Here is a 24264-nt window from a genome sequence, read left to right on the forward strand (position 1 = left end):
GAGGCCATGGATGGAATGGGATTGTGCTGATTTTGCAGTGTTTTTCGATTTTTGGGCCTGTACTTGTGGCCTTTTCACCAGGGGTATTTGAGTCTAGCATGGGCCTAGTCTTTCTGTGGGCTGTCTTGAATTTAAACATCATGGAGGCCATGGATGGAATGGGATTGTGCTGATTTTGCAGTGTTTTTCGATTTTTGGGGGTGTTCATGGGGAGGGACATGCCATGTGGCTGGTGGCCATTTTGAGTGCAGCTACAGGCACTGGCCATGTGCTGGCAGGCAAGTGGCCATTTTGAATGCAGGCTTTGTTGTTAGGCCTCCAACCATTTTGCCTACTTTTCAACCTTTATTTATGCCAGGGGTAGTGAGTCTTGCATGGGCCTAGTATTTCTGTGGGTTGTCTTGAATTTAAACATCATGGAGGCCATGGATTGAATGGGATTGTGATGATTTTGCAGTGTTTTTCGATTTTTGGGCCTGTACTTGTGGCCTTTTCACCAGGGGTATTTGAGTCTAGCATGGGCCTAGTCTTTCTGTGGGCTGTCTTGAATTTAAACATCATGGAGAGGCCACGGATGGAATGGGATTGTGCTGATTTTGCAGTGTTTTTCGATTTTTGGGCCTGTACTTGTGGCCTTTTCACCAGGGGTATTTGAGTCTAGCATGGGCCTAGTCTTTCTGTGGGCTGTCTTGAATTTAAACATCATGGAGAGGCCATGGATGGAATGGGATTGTGCTGATTTTGCAGTGTTTTTCGATTTTTGGGCCTGTACTTGTGGCCTTTTCACCAGGGGTATTTGAGTCTAGCATGGGCCTAGTCTTTCTGTGGGCTGTCTTGAATTTAAACATCATGGAGGCCATGGATGGAATGGGATTGTGCTGATTTTGCAGTGTTTTTCGATTTTTGGGCCTGTACTTGTGGCCTTTTCACCAGGGGTATTTGAGTCTAGCATGGGCCTAGTCTTTCTGTGGGCTGTCTTGAATTTAAACATCATGGAGAGGCCATGGATGGAATGGGATTGTGCTGATTTTGCAGTGTTTTTCGATTTTTGGGCCTGTACTTGTGGCCTTTTCACCAGGGGTATTTGAGTCTAGCATGGGCCTAGTCTTTCTGTGGGCTGTCTTGAATTTAAACATCATGGAGGCCATGGATGGAATGGGATTGTGCTGATTTTGCAGTGTTTTTCGATTTTTGGGGGTGTTCATGGGGAGGGACATGCCATGTGGCTGGTGGCCATTTTGAGTGCAGCTACAGGCACTGGCCATGTGCTGGCAGGCAAGTGGCCATTTTGAATGCAGGCTTTGTTGTTAGGCCTCCAACCATTTTGCCTACTTTTCAACCTTTATTTATGCCAGGGGTAGTGAGTCTTGCATGGGCCTAGTCTTTCTGTGGGTTGTCTTGAATTTAAACATTATGGAGGGCATGGATGGATTGGGATTGTGCTGATTTTGCAGTGTTTTTCGATTTTTTTGTGCTCTATAACTGAACTGATGTTCCTCTGTCTTCCATTTTTTTTAGGTGCACAAGACTCAAGAGAACCACCAGTGCCAGGAAGAAGTCCTGCAGCGGTGTGTGTGTGCAGCATAACGTCACGCGACGTCACGTCTGGCCTCAGACAACTCTACAATTCGTGCAACTGCGGCCTGCTGTCTGACCTGCTCTGAAGAAGATGGCCCCAAAGAAAGTTCTCCGTAGCTCCTCTAGCAAGAAAGTTGCTAGTAAGGAGCAGAAGAAGCAAGTTACCAAGGAGGCTGGTGTGCCACCCGCCACTTTTTTTGGGAGCAAAAAAAAAGTACGCCTGCAGCAGCAGGATCTGCTGGGGACCAACCTGAGAGCAGCACCCCTGCTCCATTGGGTTCAGTGCCTCCACCACCACGCCAACTTAAGTCAAAGCCCTTGAGTGCTTCAGAGGCAGTCAGTGTACTTCTCCAATCACCATCGACCAGTGATGTTGGCTCATCGCAAGAAAGTAGCAGCAATGTCCCTGAATCAACACAGGTTGTTGTAACTCATCTGACAAGTGTTGAACAACCACAGCCGCAACAACAACACCATGTGCAAGTACACGCCCAAGTACATGTGGAAGGAGAGGCAGCAAAAGGAGATGCGCAAGCAAAGGTGCATGGACGTTCACAAGTGCCCACAATAGTTGTTCCTCCCGAAGTAGGGGCACATTTGGAAATCGACAATGAAGCTGAGGTATCATTGGAAGCCACTCCTCCTGATGATCATTCATTGTCTTCCACATCCCTAGCAAGGAAAAGATCAAGGGGGGTGTCTACATCTTCTTCAAGCCCACCTCGTTCTGGTGCAAGTGATCTGTCTTGGGAACCACAACTGCGGTCTGACAGTGAGGCAGAGGCACACCATGATCTGACACCGTTACCTAAGCGTAAAAGGAAGGTCGTCCAAAAACTCAAACCTATGGAGTGTGATGAGGCTCAACAAGAAGTGACAGATACTGCTGGTGATGAAGCCTCTCACGATGACGACGAGCCAGTCATCACAAAGGTCACTGCAGCCCCACCGGGCATGCAGCAAAGAGACATTTTGACCCTATCCCGAGAAGCTGCTGAGCGTGATGACGATGTCGGCGAGGAGGCAATGGAAATGGAATCATTAGATTTGGAGTTAAGTAGTACACCAAAACCTACCGCTTCCATATTTCTTCGCAAGAAGGTACCCACCTCGTCCTCGACCTCAATTCGTGGTGGTGAAAGTGCAAAACGTACTGAAGTTCGGCAATCCACATCCTCCACTTCATCTGTCATTAGCAGCAGGACCACCACCACCAGTATCGCCGCCTCCTCCGGCCCCCGAAGACATTTCAAGTCTCCAGTTTGGGACTTCTTTAGTGTTTGCCCAAAAAAGGAAAACGTAGCCATTTGTAGCCTTTGTAAGCTTCGATTTAGTCGTGGTAAGCTTGGTTCTAACTATGGTACCGGAGGCCAGAGAGGTCATCTTGAGAGAAGGCACCCTGTCGAATGGTTTCCGCACCTAGAGGCGGTCAAGAAAGCCGGAATTGCACGTAATGAAAACGTTGATTTGTCATCTGCTGATGACGAGGTAGAAGACGATTCAAACACTTCACTTACACCCAGTTCCCATGTCAGCAGCACACCCCATGGGAGCCACACTAAGAGTGTGGGAGAGAGTGAGACATCAATGCGGAAAAGTTCATCAGCGAGCGTAACTGGGTCGAAGAGATCATCATCATCCCGTAAATCATTGGTCCAGGGCAACATTAAAAAGATGTTGTTTACAGAAGCGCAATATGAACGCAACCACCCAATGACCCGTCTGTATAACACTAAGCTGGCTAAAATGCTAGCTCTGGACCTTCTCCCTTTTTCTTTTGTAGAAGGGGTTGGTTTTCTAGAATTAGTGACAGCGCTCTGCCCTAAATGGAAGGTTCCTAGCCGGTTCTATTTTGCCCGAGTTGCGGTTCCAGCACTACATGAAGATGTTCTGAAGGTGATTGGGGCAGCTTTGCAGAAGAGTGCTGTTCACACTATACATCTGACAACAGACATGTGGACCAGTGGCGCAGGCGCTGATTACATGTGCATCACTGCACACTGGGTCTCTTTTTCAGGGGCTAAAGCAAAGCTAAACTCAGGTGTTGACACTAACATTGTTTTTAAAGGTGCTCGGAAACATGCAACACTAGCCATGTTTGGTTTGGAGAAACGTCACACAGCAGAAAACATTTTGGATGTCTTTAACACAAAGGTCCTTAACTGTCTGTCCCCACTAAAACGCAAGGTTGGTTATGTTTCCACAGACAATGGCTCCAATATAGTTAAGGCCATGAGGGACGGTTACTATTTCAGAGTGCCGTGTTTGGCGCACTGTATAAACCTGGTTGTCCAAAAATTCTTGGGTAATAAACGCAGTGCAGCGTACAGTGTATTGGAGAACTGCCGAAAAATATGCAAGCATTTCAGGCATTCTTTTAAGGCCCGCAAGCAGCTGAGGAGCATGCTATATCAAAGTCAAATGCCAGTGAAAGCACTCATCCAGGAGGTGGTAACACGTTGGAACTCAACCTTCTACATGCTTGAGCGTCTGTATGAGCAGTATACGCAACTCGATCAATATTTCTTGAAAGAGGGTATAGAGGAGCTGAGGATGGGTGGGCCGCAATGGAACATAGTTGAAAGCCTAACACGCATGCTTCGTCCTTTTGAGGTCTTCACACGTGCAGTCAGCAAGGAGGACTCTAATTTGGGAAAAGCTATCCCATTGTTGTACATGCTGGAGGACCAACTGAAGGAGGTGTGTTCTGTGTTTCGAAAAGATGACAAAAAGAAAGACTCTTTGCTTCTGGCTGAGAAATTATTAGAGCTCCTACAAGGTGATGAACGTCTTCAAAAGATCCACTCAGAACAGCATTACATTTGTGCTACTATTCTGGATCCACGCTACAAAAAGGCGCTGGCAGGCAGAGCATTCTTTCCTTTTGCTGATGAAGATGTTACAAAGTACAAACGTTGGCTAGCCTTGTCAGCCAAGAAGTTTGAAACAGAACGGCTGGAAATTGAAGGAAATGGCAGTACATCAGCAGGCCATCCCCAGTCAAAACAATCCACTTCTGCACCTGTGGCTGTGGCACAAGTGACCTCTCAGCCGTTAAAGACACCGGCAACCGCATCATCTGCACGAAAGACAGCAGAAACATTGGAGGCTGAAGAGGATTGGCTAGCTCTGCGTGGGTTTGGTTCTCAAAAGGTCAGAGGCACAGCAAGAGCTACGCAAAGTGGAGGAACCTTGGAGGAGGACCTTGAGTCGATGGTGAAGGACTATCTGAATGACTCCACAGAGGTCTATGTTAATTCTGACCCATTGGCGTATTGGCATGGGAAAAAAGAATTGTGGCCACAGCTCACCAACCTGGCTTTAAACTACTTGTCTTGCCCACTCGCAAGTGTGTCTTCTGAACGGGTTTTCAGTGCGGCTGGTGGGATTGTAACTCCCAAACGGAGCCGCCTCTCGCCCAAAAATGTGGAGAGGTTAACAATGATCAAGATGAATCAGCACCTCATACCACCAGATATAAGAGTACGAGAGAGCGTGCCGGATGAAGAGGAGGTGGCCAGCACCATAGATGAGGGAATTTCTACTCTGTCAGGTGGCACTGACCTCACCCGGGCTGAATTCGCAGAGTATGATGACGAAGCCTTATTCTTATTCCTGGACCGTGATTCCGACTTCGAGCCCTGAAAATGAGACAACGAATCAATAACTTTCTTTTTCATCCTTATTCACTTTTATTCCTGTGTGTCTGTCTTTCTTTGTTGTGCACAGTTAATATAATTCAAACTTTAATCAGATAATCACAAAGACAAGCCCATCAGCAGAACTGTCTTCACTTGTTTGCTAATTTATTTGAAGGTGCCGCAGTCTGCATTCCTCAGGTTCACAAGTTCAGAAGAACATGCTCCTCTATCCTCCTCCTCCAGACTCCTATTTCCATCAAAGCAGAGGGCTGGTTTACGCCCAATGAAGAAAGACTCAGCACTTGTGGGGGTGTTGTTCTACCTCTTTGCAGGTGAGTTGACGGGTCTGGGGCCATTGCTGGGAAGCACTAAAAGTGGTTTGTGCCAAATCCGAGGCGGAAATTTTTTTGTGTTTTTGATGACTTGCTTGCCTTTGAGGTGCTCTTAGGGGGGGTTCCGTCTGTTTGTGGGTGAGTTTCGTGGTCTGAGAGCATTGCTGGGACACTCTAATCTTGATTGCATTTGCTTTTCAGGAAATCCGTCGTGCCAACCCCGACTTATGGCCTAGCTACGCAGCGCGTTTGGACCGAAGGCCCAGAAATATTGCAAGTATGAGATTTTGCTTTTGTCCTGTTTGGGGGTGTTATGCTTCTTGGCGGGTGGGTTGCCGGGTCTTGGGGCATTCCTGGGAAGGTCTAATACCGGGTAGAAGTGGTTGGGGCAAAATCCAGGCCGATTTTTTTTGGGCTATTTCAGACATTTTGCTCTATGTAGCGTTTTCGGGGGCCTGTTTGGGGGGCTTCCTGGTGTTTGCGGGTGAGTTTCGTGGTCTGGGAGCACTGCTGGGACACTCTAATCTTGATTGCATTTGCTTTTCAGGAAATCCGTCGTGCCAACCCCGACTTATGGCCTAGCTACGCAGCGCGTTTGGACCGAAGGCCCAGAAATATTGCAAGTATGAGAGTTTGCTTTTGGCCTGTTTGGGGGTGTTATACTTCTTGGCGGGTGGGTTGCCGGGTCTTGGGGCATTCCTGGGAAGGTCTAATACCGGGTAGAAGTGGTTGGGACTAAATCCAGGCCGATTTTTTTTTGGGCTATTTCTGACATTTTGCTCTATGTAGCGTTTTCGGGGGCCTGTTTGGGGGGCTTCCTGGTGTTTCTGGGTGAGTTTCGTGGTCTGGGAGCACTGCTGGCTATATCTACTTTACTTTGCAAGAGGTTTGAAGCAAATCCATGGTGGCAGAGGGGACTTAGGGCCTAGCTGCAGAGCGCGCGCGGAGTGATTTGGGAAATTTGTGAAAAATTGACTAAGTCCCCATTTTTGTACTTTTGCTCTTTGGCTGTTTGGGGGTCTTCTACTCGTTTTCTCCTGGGTTGACGGCTCTGGGGCCATTGCTGGGAAGCTCTAATACCGGATAAAAGTGTTTTGGACCAAATCCCAGGCGGAAAATTTTTTGTGTTTTTGATGACTTGCTTGCCTTTGAGGTGCTCTTAGGGGGGGTTCCGTCTGTTTGTGGGTGAGTTTCGTGGTCTGGGAGCATTGCTGGGACACTCTAATCTTGATTGCATTTGCTTTTCAGGAAATCCGTCGTGCCAACCCCGACTTATGGCCCAGCTACGCAACGCGTTTGGACCGAAGGCCCAGAAATATTGCAAGTATGAGAGTTTGCTTTTGGCCTGTTTGGGGGTGTTATACTTCTTGGCGGGTGGGTTGCCGGGTCTTGGGGCATTCCTGGGAAGGTCTAATACCGGGTAGAAGTGGTTGGGACTAAATCCAGGCCGATTTTTTTTTGGGCTATTTCTGACATTTTGCTCTATGTAGCGTTTTCGGGGGCCTGTTTGGGGGGCTTCCTGGTGTTTCTGGGTGAGTTTCGTGGTCTGGGAGCACTGCTGGGACACTCTAATCTTGATTGCATTTGCTTTTCAGGAAATCCGTCGTGCCAACCCCGACTTATGGCCTAGCTACGCAGCGCGTTTGGACCGAAGGCCCAGAAATATTGCAAGTATGAGATTTTGCTTTTGGCCTGTTTGGGGGTGTTATGCTTCTTGGCGGGTGGGTTGCCGGGTCTTGGGGCATTCCTGGGAAGGTCTAATACCGGGTAGAAGTGGTTGGGACTAAATCCAGGCCGATTTTTTTTTGGGCTATTTCTGACATTTTGCTCTATGTAGCGTTTTCGGGGGCCTGTTTGGGGGGCTTCCTGGTGTTTCTGGGTGAGTTTCGTGGTCTGGGAGCACTGCTGGCTATATCTACTTTACTTTGCAAGAGGTTTGAAGCAAATCCATGGTGGCAGAGGGGACTTAGGGCCTAGCTGCAGAGCGCGCGCGGAGTGATTTGGGAAATTTGTGAAAAATTGACTAAGTCCCCATTTTTGTACTTTTGCTCTTTGGCTGTTTGGGGGTCTTCTACTCGTTTTCTCCTGGGTTGACGGCTCTGGGGCCATTGCTGGGAAGCTCTAATACCGGATAAAAGTGTTTTGGACCAAATCCCAGGCGGAAAATTTTTTGTGTTTTTGATGACTTGCTTGCCTTTGAGGTGCTCTTAGGGGGGGTTCCGTCTGTTTGTGGGTGAGTTTCGTGGTCTGGGAGCATTGCTGGGACACTCTAATCTTGATTGCATTTGCTTTTCAGGAAATCCGTCGTGCCAACCCCGACTTATGGCCCAGCTACGCAGCGCGTTTGGACCGAAGGCCCAGAAATATTGCAAGTATGAGAGTTTGCTTTTGGCCTGTTTGGGGGTGTTATACTTCTTGGCGGGTGGGTTGCCGGGTCTTGGGGCATTCCTGGGAAGGTCTAATACCGGGTAGAAGTGGTTGGGACTAAATCCAGGCCGATTTTTTTTTGGGCTATTTCTGACATTTTGCTCTATGTAGCGTTTTCGGGGGCCTGTTTGGGGGGCTTCCTGGTGTTTCTGGGTGAGTTTCGTGGTCTGGGAGCACTGCTGGGACACTCTAATCTTGATTGCATTTGCTTTTCAGGAAATCCGTCGTGCCAACCCCGACTTATGGCCTAGCTACGCAGCGCGTTTGGACCGAAGGCCCAGAAATATTGCAAGTATGAGATTTTGCTTTTGGCCTGTTTGGGGGTGTTATGCTTCTTGGCGGGTGGGTTGCCGGGTCTTGGGGCATTCCTGGGAAGGTCTAATACCGGGTAGAAGTGGTTGGGACAAAATCCGCGCGGAAAAGCCTTTAGTTTTGGCACTTTTTGTAACTTAGGGTTCGTTAGGGTTAGCCCTAGCAGCAGGATTGCATGTGTATCGGGGTGTTCTAGATTTTTCAAACTGAGTTCTGGGGTCTTAGAGCACTCGTGAGAATGTGTAATTTTGGTTGCAAGTCATTTGAAGAAAATCCATGGTGGGAAAGGGGGGATTTGGCATAGTTAAAGAAAGCCTTTGCCACTATTCTTAACTTAGGGTTCGTTAGGGTTAGCAGTATTTCTATTGCATGTGTTTGAGTGGGGGGGATTTCGAGTCTTGGAGCGATGCTGGCTATGGCTACTTTTGCTTGGTTGCTTGCAAGTGGTTTGAATGCAATCCACGGGGGGTAATGGGTAATTAGGGTACTTCGGCCTACCTTTACTTTCAAAGTAAGTTTTGTCTCCAGTTTTCTGCTAGGCCTCGTTTTTTGGGTGGGAGCACTGCTAGGAAGATCTATTTTTGTTCTAAAACACAGTTTACAGTACACCTAGCTTGAGGGGCAAGATCCGCTACATTAATTTGCCCATACTTATTTATCCTTCAAAAGGTGACTCAGAGTATGCACTTTCAAAAACATTGTACTGTCTGTCTACTAGGAAAAACAAATTGTGACTTTTTGCACTCCACAGCCTACATACCTTATATTTATTTATCAGTGGTGTTGTAATATTATATCACTTCCTGTTTTTCGTTGAATAATTACAGGCCGGGTTTCAGTCTCTGCAATGGGGAAAAAAGGATGGAGTCAGGCTTCACAGTAGCGAGCCACAATTCAGCATCAGGCAGGCACTGGACAGGGTGTCTTCTGGTGACCAACATCGGTGGACGAAGCGTCGGCTGCAATGGAGGAGTGCCGCTAATAGGAGGATTTTTTTTCTGCGGGCAACTTACTTACCACTTCCAACAGGACCACTACAACCACATAGATACAGTATCCCTTGCCTTTTTCTCTGACTGTGACTGCATTTCTTTGCTCTCTCTCGGCTTCTACATTGATCCCTTAACACATCACTTAGTCCACTCCACTATCTGCACCACACATAGTCATTTGTAAGTGCTCCTACGTAATTCGCAAGTCGCAGCACGCCCCAGGCCGTAGAGGACTGGGATGGCCCCAATGATGAAGCATGTCACCAAGGGGCAACCCTGGTGAGTGAGGGGACACCTAGAAAAAAAGCAATTTCTCCTTTTCTATCTACTATACCTTCTGTCAGGTTACGCAGCCCCTAAGCGCCTACCGTACTATGAAACTACATTTCCCATGAGTAGGCGGGAGACTTGCAGACTATTTAGTGAGACTATATGAGAGTACCCTTGTATGTTAGGACATCACTTCACTGATGCCTGTCTTGTCTTCTCTTACAGGTATCCTTTCCCTGCTGACCCTACCTTTACCCATCCCACATTTTTTATTTTAGTTTGTTATTTTTCTCCCTCGCCTAATGCCTCGAACACCCTGTGTTTACACTTCTGGGTGTTGGTGACATTTGGAGGTGGAACCATATTTGCATCGACTGGATCACGGGGAGTAAACGTGACACCTTCCAGACCAACCCCATTGAGTGTTGTTGTGAATGGATTTATAGTGACCAGCAAGGCTCTCGGGTATCTGGCTACAGAGACCTTATGTTGAATATAGTTATCAATAATTCCACACAGGCCCTGTACTGTCGCATTCTTTCTTTCCACAGTTGTCGATGATATATTCTTACTCTGCTTGACAAAGAACCATTGCTAATGTGAAAGAACTTCAACCGAATTAGTAGTTATACTTTACCATTTGTTAGGCTACAATGTGGCACTGCTCTACTGTACTTCTGTCACCTGCTATATTCTCAGTTGTACCGTTGAATTGCTCAGGAGGACAAACCAGATTTCATTTTCTTTTTTTTCATAGGCATGCAACTGCCACTGTGTCACACCACTAGTACCACCGCTATGAGGAAATTTTATCCGACCAAGATTGCCAACGTTATTCGGTGTTTCCCGTGGAGCCAGCCCTGGGCCTAGCCCTACTTTCAAACACAAATTACAGGTAAGATAAGCGTTTGGTGGTTTGGGGGTATAATGGAGTATTAGTACGAGAGACGAGAGACTGAAGGTAGTACTACTAAAGTCCTAGGACTCTTGGATTCACTTCACTTAGTCTGTGAGAGGCACTTAGTGTTGAAAACATTTGGGCATTTACACTTAAAGGAAGAAAATGGAACTAAACTTTCAGGAAAACAGTCAACGTTAAACCCCCACCCACCAGGCAAGCAGTAAAAAACAGGTATGCTCAGATAAAGTTTGAAAAAGTATATTTATATCCCTAACAAAATAATCTCCCGCAAGACCCTCCCTAACCCCAACGATTGTCCTTCAAAAGTCCCCAAAAACCCAACTCCCAATTCCCACCCCCCAAAAGTCTCTAAAAAAGGGGCAAGGGACACTATGGGTGGATGCTGTTAACTTTTTGGGCCAGGGCATCATGCTCCTCGCGGAGCAAGGCGAGCTCCTGCTGAAGGCGGGACACCATCAGGGTAGTGCGGCGCAGGCGTGCCTTCACTGCCTTGCAGGTGCAAGGCCTGTGAGAAGCAGCTGTTGGCCTTGCTGCTCGGCGGTGGCGTTTGCCTTTGGCAGCCCGGCTCAGTCTCGGTGGACCACTGTGCTGGGTGGCAGCCGGTGGGGCCACGGAGGCCGATGCAGACGACGTTGTCGTTGTTGTCGACCGCACACTTTCCTCGTCCTCCAGGGCCACCAGCCGCCGATATTCCGCAACAGTGGCCTCGATTCTCCGTTGCCGGGCCGCTCTAGCCAGCTCCTTCCTCCTTGTTCGTTTGGAAGGAGAACCTATATGAAGAAAGAAAGACATAGTCTGTAACCAATGCTCTTTAAGATTAACTCAATCATTCAGCAGAAATGTGTGCTGCAGTACAACTAGCAACTTGCAAGCGCATTACATAACTATTGAGGCCAGTATCTATCTAACCTCACACTTCTTCATCCTTGCTCTAACATTAGTGGGAGTTTAAGGAACAAATTCTATGAGCACTGTGGACTTCCATTGGAGTCGACTATGAAAGTACACCAGTCTTATTCTTCTTCTTGTCTCTTGTTTTGGAAAATTGGTACGTTATTTTCTGCAAGCCGGCATAATGCCAGCGCGGTAAACTTGCACCCGAGAAAAAGAGACGCACGCCATGAGGAGTGACCTAGACTTGCGTTGCCGTTGCGTTACTGTACCCGTCCAGTACATGCAGGTGGTGAATCTCTTACTTTTCTATTACGGGTGGCACTGAGAATACTCTGTTACAACTCAAGGGCTACTGCTTAATTAATTTAACTTTCACCCTACAGTGGAAATGAGTACTAGAAATGGAAAATTGAAGAAGATAAATAATCTGATTATCTATCACTTCACATGGGATGTTTTTGCTTATATATGGGATGACTTTAGGTGCTTTGCTTTTTATTGAGTGACAGGCAGTGATACATCCACACATGAATGACTGAGTACTACTAAACTTATTAAGAGAGGTAGGGAGTGGCCACCATAATAACCGGATCTATGCAGTGCTTGCAATACAAACTACTGCTACTATTTATGGTAGTATTTGGACAAAATTAAAAGTTCTTTTCCTTGCCTTTCCTACACTGGAACGGACGTGCGGGTGCAGTGTTACATGCTCTTCAAAGTTACACTTAGTTCATCCACTGACCATCTACTCTCTCTAGATCATGGGTACTCACAAACTTTCTCTCAGGGGCTACATTTACAGTGTAGTTTGGGGCCGAGGGCCGCACTGGTGGGGGCGGAGTCAGAGGGGGCGGGGCTAAAGCAAAACGATAACTTGTGACCATGAGGTTGCACACAGGTCCCTGCAGCAGATGCCCTCATCCACTGAGCCACCAGACCCAGCATTTACATACAACTCTCTCCCTCCTGCTGTCCCTCCTGCCCTCCCTCCATCTCTCTCTCCCTCCTGCCCTCCCTCTCCCTCTGTCATCTCACTGTGTGTGTGTCTATCTGTGTCAGCCTTCAGCCCGGGTTGAGACCGCTTCCTCAACGCGCACACACAGACAACAACACCAAAGTACTTAACAGGTCTTTAAAAGACCATTAACATATTATTGAGGCTTTGTTTGTTTTAGCGCCCCTGCTTCTCCACCCTGACAATCACTGCTTGCCCGGCCCCACAGAGCAGAGGCTTTGTTCTATTTCACCTCTTTGTGGCCTTGCATCTCCACTCTGCTCTGTGGGGGCCGGGGGAGCAGTGATTGTCAGAGTGGAGATGCAGGGGCGCTAACAGGTGAAATACAAAAAAGCCTCTGCTCTGTGGGGGCCGGGGGAGCAGTGATTGTCTGCAAGGTCTGCGCACCGCCAAGGAAGGCTTGCCGGGCCACCACCGGCCCGCGGGCCGTACTATGAGTACCCCTGCTCTAGATACACATATGCTATCTAAGAGTCAGATAGTAGCATGATCCAGGTATATGGACACATACAGTTTCTGTGTCACCCACCCAGGCTGTTGTCCTTCCACCCATCATTGCTTCATCATTCACCCAGCCATGCATCTCATATTCTTGCCTTCCCAGCTAGTCTTCAATCTCAATAAGTAAGGAATATATAAGAGCTTACCTCTGGCCGCCACCACCGTCTCAACTCTCACAGCCGCCGCCGCCGCCTCCTCCCCTGATGAATTGCCCTCCGCCTCCGTGTCGAGCACCACCACCACACTGGCCCCGCCACCAGATGTTCCACCTACAAAGTACATTTAAGAATCTTAGAATAAAGCACTCACTAGTCACTAGTATTTGGTCTAGGAATGAAGACATGTGAAAACAATGTAATTTGTGACTGTCTACGTTAAAGTTAAAAAAAATGTCCCTTTTTCCAGGGAAGGTTGTCTTGCTGCACTTTTTGGCACAACTGATGAAGGCTGATTTTTTAACACGCACCATTTTTCTCCACACAGACAGAAGATGGACTTCTAACAACAAGATCAAGTTGAAACCAGGTGAGAGCTCGGCTCGACCACAAGAAATGTCTTCAATTAATCGTCAGCACTAACCACTTTTCCATTATCAGTTAAACGTTTAGTTTTATTATGACTTCATTTTAATAAATGTGTTTACTTTTAATAAAGCTTTTAAATTTAAATACAATCTGTGTTTTTTGGTCCTCCAGACTAGAGTGACTGAGCGAAAGGTTTTGCAATTTTTGCAAGCATGAGTCCAGATAGAACACTTCAAAAGACATTATGGACAATCCCAGAGGACTGCACTAAGTTGATAGAGCTATTGCTGACTAGAATCATGGGAGTTTCGCCAACCGTGCAATCTTAGTTAGCTACACAGACAGACTAATAAGAATAATCTAGTAATACCACAGGGAGTCATAGTAGAGGCAGGATAAGAATTTAGATACAGTCTACAAGAAGAGCAAAGACAATTTTGAAAAAATTCAAATGAGGAACGCTAGGAAAAATAGGTACTAGTCTAAAATGAAAACTTACTGGGGCCAGCAGAGGAGCCCTCGCCTGCCCGATCCTGGCCCTGTTGAACAGCATCCGCCGCCTGCTGCTCCTGTGTCCTCCTCTCGCCCCTGGGGGGAGCTGACGTACAACATGAAAGAAAGAACAGAAAACATGGATGATTGTTGCTTGTCAATGTCAACCAAATCAAACATTTCAAAAGAACAATAACAAAATATTTCCGCGAAATTATATTGATTATGGTTACTTTTTATTTATTTGCGGACCTGTGACTTCGAAAGTCACGTAACTCACTAAACAAAGTACTGAAACGTTCACCTAGGACTGGCAGGCAGCAGTCCGCAGGCAAGACGCAAAGTGACAGACAAACTCCATTGTGATTTCAGTCAGATCAGTGACAACACTAACAGTTGCCTGCTACATTACCAGTCATTTAAATAGTCAAACTATCAATCCACCGCCACTATTTTTCTTATTGTCAGGGTTACAAAGGAAGGGGCAGATTTAAGCCCTTGCGGCTCTTTTGCGCCGTTCTTGCGTGACTTTTGTGACGCAGCAGCTAAACAAAAAAGGGCGCCATGGTGCGGCGTATAATATTATAACAACGTGACGCATTTGGGAGATGCATCCCGTTATAAAGCCCTGCGCCATCAGGGGGCGTTCCGGCGCAAGGGAGGGCATTCCTGCGCTGGAACACATCCTAATAGTGGCTGAGGGAAATCTACAAAATATCAATCAGTCACCTTTAGGACAATGATGCGTCACACAAACCCTGCACCTGCTTGAAGCAGACGTACGGCTTGACCCAGCATTGGGGAGATAGGGTACCCCAGAGCATTGATGGAGCTGCGCCATCGTTGCGACGCAACTCCAGCAGTAAAGCTTCGGTGACGTTTTGGGCCCATGGGGCGCCGCATTGCAAATACGGCGCACCATGTTTGGTGGTGGTAGCGGGCCGCACAATTAATGGCGCATCCCTGCTACTTTGCAGGGATGCGACGGTAATTGCAATTCTGCCCCTTAGGGGCATACTTACTTACGCGTTCTGGCGCATCTCCAGAGATGCGCCAGATCAAATGCGTCACGCAAAACTACCCTTGCGACACGGCAGATGTGCCTCATTTACAATGCGGCGCGCCCTGGCGCAAGGGTAGGCACTTGCGTGACGCATCTCGTCACGTAAGAGCGGCGCATCGCTGGAGTCACGTCGCCAACGCAATGCAACTCCAGTAATGCTCAGGGCCACCCAATACTTTACATGCTGTGTCAGTCCTTTCGCCTGCTTCGAGCAGACATAAGGAATTGAATTGACGTAGCAGCGTCGCAGAAGTGCCTGCGTTAAATCTTGTAGATTTCACGCAGGCAATTTTGCGAGGCGCACAGCCGCTGGACCGCCCACCCTGCGTACTAGGAACGCACCCATTGTGGTGCAGGCCCATGGCTTTATAACGTGACGCATCTCCCTAGATGCGTCATGCTGTAAATGACTTGCAGGGATGCGGCACGTTTACGCCGCTGTTGCGTCACGCAAGGCAACGTAAACGTGGCGCAAGGGGCTTGTAAATGTAATCTGCCCCCTAGTGTCTAGCATTACGCAGTTCTGTTAAGTACACTCATACATAATAGTTACTCAGGCCAATGAGACCACGAAATAGAAAACAAATAAGCATAGTAGCAACCCCACTGAGAAGGAGAGCAGTGCACCTGAAATGCACAGAAGATTTTGAAATATAATTTAACTACAATGTAATCGTCATCAGCGGCATTATTGGCTTGCTCCATGTAAAAAACAAATATTTGCAATACAACAACACAGAGCAGGAGAAAACATCATAGTAGTGAGTGATTAAATGCCAATGGCTACTACTACTCACCAAGCCCGGGGATCTCCAAGCCGAGCTGGTCCAGCAGGTCGCGCTCGCGGTCCAGGAGGTCCGTCCAGCGATGGGTGACCTGGCTGTAGGTGCGCTGGACCCCGTAGAGGTGGGATATGGCCCAGCACACCTTCTCCCACCGCTTCCGGCGCTCCCGCATGTTGTAGCCGCCGGCCGCGATCCTGCCGCCTCCCGCGATGGTCCTGGGCAGGCGGCGCTGGACGAAGTAGACCAGCGCGCCCACTTCCTCCGGGCTGAATATCTCCCGGCGCGTCACCTGCTCCCCCCTCGATCTCACGCCTGCTGTCCTGCCACTGGGTCCAGCACTACTCCCCGCCGCCGCTGCGGCCCTCAAGTGCCTGGGCAGCTTCACGGCGCCTGGCTTGACCATGGTCTGGGCAGGTAAGGTAGGAAGAAGTAGAAAATTAAGAAAGAATAGGATAGGGAAGAAGAAAAGAAAAGAGTTTACAAAAGTAGTTTAAAAGTAAAGAAAAATAGCAGAAAAGACAAAAATATACAGCTAGGAAAAGAGAGGGATAGATAAGAAGCAAAATCGTAAAAAAAAAACTGAAAACAAGCAAAGGATGGGAAAGATATCAAGAGGATTAAACACCATGCCCAGACACAGGAAATGAATGAAAAACAAGATGGCCGGCGCCCGTTTCCGAGCGCGAAAGTCAGTTCGCGCGAGATTTTCCTCGCGATCTCGTGCGAACCTCTAGATTTCCCGCGCGATCTCGTGCGAACCTCTACTCGCAATGCGCTTACTGCGCGAGATTATACATAGCGGGCGGAAACGGAAATACGTCACGCAAACAAAATGGCCGCGCCCGTACTCGACCTTGGGGTAAATTCGCGTGTTGCGCTGCAAGCGGCTCGCGAATACTGCAAAAAAACTCGCGAAACAACAAGCCGCAAAAAAATAAAATGCTCATTCGCACGAATTGGCGGCTTCCGCGGTCGGTTTCGCACGACGCCGCGCCCCGCGAATAGCGCGAAAAAAACCGCAAAACGATTTCAGCAAAAGCAAAAGCAATGAGCAGGTGCAAAAGGTCAACCTCATGATTTGTAACGATTCTTTGTATTGCTTCCTGAGGGGGCCCTCCAGAATTCGGTTGCCTGCTTGCAACTATTGTGTGACCCTGCTCTGACCTTAACTGTATGCCACAAAGGTCCTGATTTACAGCTAAAGGAGCAGACAAGCAGGTGCCAGGCTGGAACTTTAAATTCTTTCAGTGACACATTAATTAGCCCCTAATTCATTATTGTCAGTTGGGGCAGGGCAGGTGTTGTAACTAATTTTGCAACAATGAAAGCACTTAGCAAGTGCAAAAGATCACTAATCAGGGCGCACTAAGGAAGCAGGTGCCAGCTAAAAAAATATTCTGTGACACATTAATCAGCCCCAAATTAATTCAGGTCACTTGAGGCAGGGAAGGTGTGCTTTGCTTTGCCGAAAATAATGTACACTGGACAACCAGAGGGTGTGGTGATGAAACAGAGGGTGGCATGGGTGGGCCAGAGGGTGGCATGAGTAGTCAGAGAGTGGCAGTGGTGACAGAGAGTGGCAGTGATGAAGAAGAGTGTCCCAAACAGGCTGGACATGTAGAAACAACAAGTTCGCAAAACTTGCGACCCGACAGGTAAGTTCGCAAATTGCGAAATTGTAAAAACCCTCGCGAACTGGCAGAAACACGGGCGAACACAAAAAAAAAAAAAAATCCGCAAATTCGCGGGAATTCGCGGATTTTGCGGATTGCGAATCCGCAAATCCGCAAAATTCGCGAACGCGAGATCCGCAAAATTCGCCCGTTCTTTCCCTGGATCCTATCTTGAGGGGGGCCTGCTGCTGCTGGGTGCCCGGAGGAACCACTACTAGGTGCTGCCTCCCTGTTGGAGGGCCCTGTGAGCTGGCCCCTGGGCCCAGCCTTTGCCCCCTGCTTCCCAAAAAGACTTCTGGACTTTTGGATTTTCTGCCTGCCTGCCAGCACCTGGGAAGCACTGGCCTCCCTTTGATAAATAGTGCTTCTGCTTTGCTGGAGTGGCGATTCCTGCCCTGAGGGATTCCCCGGCGTGGGGATCCCCCTGCCTGTGTGATTTTCGGCACGGGAGCCCACCCCGCTTATTTGCCGCACCTTTTAAATCGTTGGCAGGTGCCCAACGTGCATGGTGAGCCTAGAGGGTTCCTACCCCGCGTATTTATACTTTTTTTTAGCCCCTGACGGGTGCCCACCCCGCCAGGGACCTTTTGCCCGTTTTCGCACCCTAGCGGGTACCCACCCCTCACCTTGCCGCACCCACAGGACAACTGCTGTGGCCCGAGCCGCTGTTCAAAGTCCACCCCCCCCGGGCCGCTATCGGCGCAACCCAGAAGGCAGGCACTGTTGCTCCCCTGCAGGAGGGAGAGCCCCACCACTGTCCGGGGTTGAGCAGGGCTCCCCCTGAGCAGCCCCCGCCCAGGAGCAGCGCTGGGACAAAGAGGGGTCCCCCACAAGAGATCGATGAGTGGAGCCAGGTGCTGGTGCTCTGTTAAAAGCCCATGAGGGCTCCGGAGGCCATTGTTGTCAGAGGGGCCTCGGGCACATTGCCGGTGCCCGCCCCCATCCTGCCTTTGCTATGTTCGTTGTTGGGCCATATTTAAGGGGGCATTGCTTAATCCAGAGCCCGAGGCTCCAACAATCCCGGGGACATTTCTAGTGGTAGAGGGGCCCCAGCTGGCAGCATGCCGCTTCCACGGTGGTGGCAGCATTTTCCTGGCAATGCAGAGCCCGTGGCTCCAACCTGGGGGCATTTGTTTATTTAGAGCCCACGTGGCTCCCACGTTGTTTTGGGCACTATTGTTTGTGGAGAGCCCCAGAGAAGAGCTAGGGAGCACACTGGTGCCCAGGCTCAGTTCCCCATCTGCCCAGCACTTAGTGGGCAGCTGCTTCGTTTAGTCCCTTGCGAATCCTCTTTGGCTGCCTGTGCAGCCAGCCCAGACATTCTGGACATTGGGCCTGGGAGCCCCTAAGAGGCCAAGTTGGCCTGGGGTCAGTTCTGTGCACTTTTTGGCGCAAATGTGATTACCTGCCTAATGTGATTTCTGCATAATATGCAATGCATTTTTGCCTATACCTCTAAATGTATTTTTATGCTTAAGAGGTTGTGTTACCTAGTATGGTTATGCTAGTGAGTTCAGGGTTCCCTGCGTGATATATGCCTAAGGTTGTAAGGATTGCGTAGGGTGTACTTACCTTTTACCAGTGGTTACTGGTTGTGTGCTACATTTGCTTATTGGTGCTACAATTATTCTATATTCTAAGTGCTATTCCTACAAAGTGCTAGTTCTACCAAGTGCTTATTCCTGACAGTGTTCCATGTGGTCCTGTCCTGTGTATATAACCCCCTGTAAATTCTGCCCGTGCCAGAAGCACAGTGTAAAATGTGTGTTTATTATCTAATGTGTTTGGTATAATACAAAGGCTATTTTTATATATAACCTTGTGTGGAGTTTCCTTTGTGGTGGGCCTTGGGTGTTGTTGCTGGGTGCGCGCGTAAATGCTTTACACATGGCTCCGAGATAAGCCTGACTGCTCGTGCCAAGCTACCAAGGGGGTGAGCAGGGGTTATCTTTGGCGGGTGACTTCCTTGCCCTGACTAGAGTGGTGGTTTCTGCCTGGCTTTGGCGCAAGCCCTAGACAACCAGAAATCCGCATTTCTAACAAGAACAGATAGGGTCTTGTTTCGTTTCCTAAAGCAAAGTCTACAGGGGCCCTACATTTAAATAGCATGCTAATACATTGCAGTGTAAAGAAATACCAGAACTTACTATTCTGACAAAAATGTGAGTGCAGCCCCAGAATGGACGTCTCATCTACAGCAGACATCCCACATTGTCAGAGAGTGCTGGGCTGGTGAACCTGTTTATCTGTGAGTGAATATCTGTGATCACCTGTGAGGACATGGCAGTGCTGGGGAGAACAGTGCACCACCCTCAGTGTGGGGTTAGATGAAGGATCAGTCCTCATCAGCTGCAGAGACTGCCCTCAGCACACCCTCCACTGGTTCTTGTGGTGATGCCTGGAGTGTTGGTGTCTGTGGCTGTGGGAAGCCTGGGGGCGGACCACAACTGGAGGGGTGTTGGATCCCTGGGCGGGGCCCTAACAGAACCTATCAGGGGAGGATGGAGCCCTAACAGGACCTATCAGGGGAGGTTGGAGCCCTAAAAGGACCTATTATGGGAGGGTGGAGCCCTAACAGGACCTATCAGGGGAGGGTGGAGCCCTAACAGGACCTATCAGGGGAGGGTGGAGGCCTAACAGGACCTATCAGAGGAGGGTGGAGCCCTAACAGGACCTATTATGGGAGGGTGGAGCCCTAACAGGACCTATCAGGGGAGGGCGGAGCCCTGACAGGACCTATCAGAGGAGGGTGGAGGCCTAACAGGACCTATCAGGGGAGGGTGGAGCGCTAACAGGACCTATCAGGGGAGGGTGGAGCCCTAACAGGACCTATCAGGGGAGGGTGGAGGCCTAACAGGACCTATCAGAGGAGGGTGGAGCCCTAACAGGACCTATTATGGGAGGGTGGAGCCCTAACAGGACCTATCAGGGGAGGGCGGAGCCCTGACAGGACCTATCAGAGGAGGGTGGAGGCCTAACAGGACCTATCAGGGGAGGGTGGAGCGCTATCAGGACTTATCAGGCTGCGGCTGTTACCTAAGAGCCTAAGATGAACCAAAGACCCTGCCTCCTACGCCAATGCGTGGGGACGCAGCAGGACTCTGGGGGCAGGCTTGTCCTGACAGAGGTAGAGGCCTATCTAGAGGGGGAGGCTGGGGCCAGGGAGAGAGATACTGGGACCACCCACCCCCGGGGGCTGTCTAGAGATGGAGGGGGCCCTGGGACCAGGGAGGGATATTCTGGGGCCACCCACCCTCGCTCACGTTCACCAGTCGGTGGCTTCAGCATGGCTGCCCGGCAGGAGCGCCCAGTGAGGAGGGGGGGAAGGGCCAGGGACTGATTGGGAAGCCAGCTGAGTGGAGTTAAGTGCGGAGACGCCTCAATTACAGGAGTGAAGAGCATGAGGTCTGTAGCATGAGACAGTCAGAAGAAGCAGTGAGAGTGCGTCACTGTGACCACTTGACAAAAGAACTGCTATTTTTCATAAAGGAAACACATGGCAACGATCCCGACCAGGGCTTGCCTTTGCCGACGGAGGGCGAGGAGCTGAGCGAAAGATCCTCCCGCAGCACTATGTAGCGCCAACGCTGCCCCGCCACCCTGGGGTCCAACGATCCTGGCCAGGGGCTGCCTCTGTTGCAGAAGGGCGAGGAGCTGGGCGAAAGATCCTCCCGCAGCACTATGTAGCGCCAATGCTGCCCCGCCACCCTGGGGTCCAACGATCCTGGCCAGGGGCTGCCTCTGTTTCAGAAGGGCGAGGAGCTGGGCGAAAGATCCTCCCGCAGCACTATGTAGCGCCAACGCTGCCCCGCCACCCTGGGGTCCAACGATCCTGGCCAGGGGCTGCCTCTGTTGCAGAAGGGCGGGTAGCTGGGCGAAAGATTCTCCATAGCGCTATATAGCGCCAGCGCTGCCCTGGGATCCAACGATCGTGGTCAGGGGCTGCCTCTTCCAAAGGAGGGCGTGGAGCTGGGCGAGAGATCCTCCCGTACCGCTTACTGCCAATATCAGCAACTCACCCCACCCGTAAACACAGCAATACCAGACTAAAGTACACACAAGACACAGTAGCTGTTGGAGAAACTATTGCTGCAGGTTTATTTTGCATAAGAAATATGTTAACATGGTGGGTCAACTTATGCGTGATCCAAGTGTAGGCAGCAGTGACACCCCTAAGCTGCCCTGCCCACCTGATGAGCCAAATTGTACCATGGCCTAACCAATCGGTACTAACCATTTTGGGGATATTACCCCTTACATCCTGTGGACCACCAGTCCACCCATTTACTTACGCCCCTTGAGGGTATCCAGGCAAGCCTCCGGTTGCTCAGGTTTACCACTGCCCGAAAGACTAACAGGGTGCCGTTTTACCTCCAGGGTCCTGCTGTGAGGACTCCCTGGGGTTGTTTGGTGCACCCTTCTTGTGCTCCTGAAGATGGCACCCCTATGTATCATTCAGCCTCTGTATCGCCCTGTAACTCCACCTGCAACACAAAAAAAAGTGTTAACAGCCTTCCTATCCTAGCCACCATTCCAGCCGACAAGCCAGGTAAGTGGTAGGGATTGAGACGGGATGGTACCTCGGCACGAAAGGATCGCCGGATGGGCAGGGAAGGTAAATATACCTGGCCCCCACCCACTGGTGCACTGGAAATGATGACAGGAAGTGCTGGGCCCTGGGGTCCAAACACTAGACCCATCAGGTTTGTGCCCAATGTGGCACTAAGATGGCCGCTCTACTATGGGGGCCCCCTGCGTGGGTCACGGGCTGCCTCATAGTGACAATATCATCAACTCACCCCACCTCTAAGAACAGCAATATCATAATAAAGAACACACAAGACACAGTAGTTGTTGGAGAAAATATTTCTGGAGGTTTATTTTGCATAAGAAATATTCCAACATGGTGGGTCATCTTACGGGTGATCCAAGGGCAGGCATCAGTGACACCCCTAAGCTGCCCTACCCACCTGATGAGCCATACTGCACCATGTGCTAACCAATCGGTGCTAACCATTTTGAGGGTATTACCCCTTAGATCCTGTGGCCCACCATTTACTCACGTCCCTTGATGGGGCGGAATGTATCCAGGCAAGCCCCAGGTTGCTCAGCTTTACAACCGCCTGAAGGGCTAATGGGACACCGTCGTTCCTCCATGGTCCTGCCGTAAGGACTTCCTGGGGTTGCTTGGCATTTCCACCCTTCTTGTGCTCCTGAAGAGGGTACCTCTATGTACCATTCAGCCTCTGGATCATCCTGTCAAGTCAAGTCAAGTCAAAAGATTTATATAGCGCGCTACATACCCGGAGGGTCTCAAGGCGCTTGAAGGAGGGTGGGGAGTTATTTGTCGAATATCCAAGTTTTAAGTTGCTTTCTGAATGCTATATGGTTCTGAGTGAGACGAAGGTGAGTGGGGAGTGAGTTCCAGGTTTTAGCTGCGAGGTAGGAAAAGGATCTACCTCCCATGGTGGTTTTATTGATGCGAGGTACGGTAGCAAGGGCTTGGTTGGAGGATCGTAGCTGACGGGAGGGGGTGTAGAAGGAAAGACGTGTGTTGAGGCATTCGGGTCCAATTTCATAAAGTGCTTTGTGTGCTTGGGTTAGGAGTCGGAAAGTGATCCTCTTATTGACAGGGAGTGTTAGGCGGTACATTTCGGGTGTCAGCCCATATCGAGTGAGGAGGGCGGCCTTCATGTGATCATAGGACATCATTTGGTGATCCGGGAGCTGTAACAGGGCATCACGGCCTTCGTTGACGAACCTCCCCCATAGACCGGCTCCCCAGTCGCTTCGATCGATCCGGTGAGAGGACATGGCGATCTCATAGGCCTTGAACCACTGCTGTATGTCGTCGTTTCGGTAGAACTCTCGGACGACATCTTTGGGAATGTGGACCTTTGTTTCTGAAGTCCCTGGGGTGCGTGGTCGCTCGGGCACTCCCAGGTCCTTGCCCTGCTTACGTAGTTCTATTTCGGCTAGTTTGCGCTCGTGTTCATATGCCAGTCTTTTTTCTTCAAGCTCTCTTTGTCTTTGTTTTTCCTCTCGCTCTTCTCGGAGCCGTAAGTGTTCTAGGTTCAGTTTTTGTTCCGCTAGTTTTAGTTCTCCATCCATTTTGAGCCGTGCCAACTCTAATTCATGCAGTCTGGTTTTCTCTCGCTCTTGGATCTCTTCCCGGGAAAAACCTGCCCTCCTTTCCTCGGGAGGAGCGGGGTCAGTTTCCGGGGCTTCGCTGTGTTGGTCCCGGGGACCAGCGGGGTTTACCTCCGCCCATGCTTCTAGGGCGTGTTTAAAGTCATCTTTTGTGCTCAGACCGGTGGTAGCAATGCCCAGTTCTATACAAAATTGTTTTAATTCTCGATGGTTGTACTCCTCCAGCTTGTCCATTTGGAATTTCTCTGTAGACCCGCTCTCTTGGGCCGGCATTGTGGTTTAGTCGTGGGGTGAGTTGCTTTCTGTACGATTACGCGTTGGTTCGGATCGCGCCGCTGGCCACCAATGTTAGACGGGACCTGGAGGGTCGGCCGAGGACAAGGGGAGAGGTCTCCGGGGAGAGCCGTCTCCAGCGATCGTACAGACAAGTAACTTCCCCCCCACAGAATAGGCACCACACAAGGATAAGATTTAACGTTCTTTATAAGTAAACTTGAAGTACGGTAGGATGGTACAAGGAGGTCTGGACTCAGGGGTCCCCTCGATTCTAGTCTCTTGGATAGGAAAGGGGTAGCGGGACAGTCTTATTACCAATCTGGTAGTTACGATGAGATGGTGGATAGCTCTCAATCCTCGAGCTCGGCGTTCTTGAAGGACGGGTTGCAGCAGCGCCAGCAGATCCCGGAGTGG

At 49.7% G+C, this 24264-nt stretch overlaps 2 protein-coding genes across 2 annotated transcripts in view; both read right to left on the reverse strand.

The window, feature by feature from the left end:
• LOC147689523 (glutamate carboxypeptidase 2-like) overlaps positions 1-24264 on the reverse strand; it is a 583351-nt gene that overhangs the window by 438589 nt on the left and 120498 nt on the right. The gene's annotated exons all lie outside the window — the stretch shown is intronic.
• Positions 10697-13169, reverse strand: LOC147689524 (uncharacterized). The gene is made up of 2 exons (XM_086936913.1): positions 13034-13169; positions 10697-11244 (listed from the first exon to the last, which is right to left on the reverse strand). The coding sequence occupies exons 1-2, from the start codon at positions 13167-13169 to the stop codon at positions 10844-10846; spliced, it is 537 nt and encodes a 178-aa protein (XP_086793039.1). The 3' UTR covers positions 10697-10843.

The sequence above is a fragment of the Lissotriton vulgaris genome, chromosome 9 (assembly GCF_964263255.1).
Source record: "Lissotriton vulgaris chromosome 9, aLisVul1.2, whole genome shotgun sequence".
Taxonomy (NCBI): Eukaryota; Metazoa; Chordata; class Amphibia; order Caudata; family Salamandridae; genus Lissotriton; species Lissotriton vulgaris.

Excerpts from the sequence above, each read along its gene's own strand:
- LOC147689524 (XM_086936913.1), bottom strand. The coding sequence starts at position 13,169 with ATGTACTTTGTAGGTGGAACATCTGGTGGCGGGGCCAGTGTGGTGGTG. Across the intron at positions 11,245-13,033 it reads GACGGTGGTGGCGGCCAGAG|GTTCTCCTTCCAAACGAACA; the intron begins GTAAGCTCTTAT and ends TTCTTCATATAG.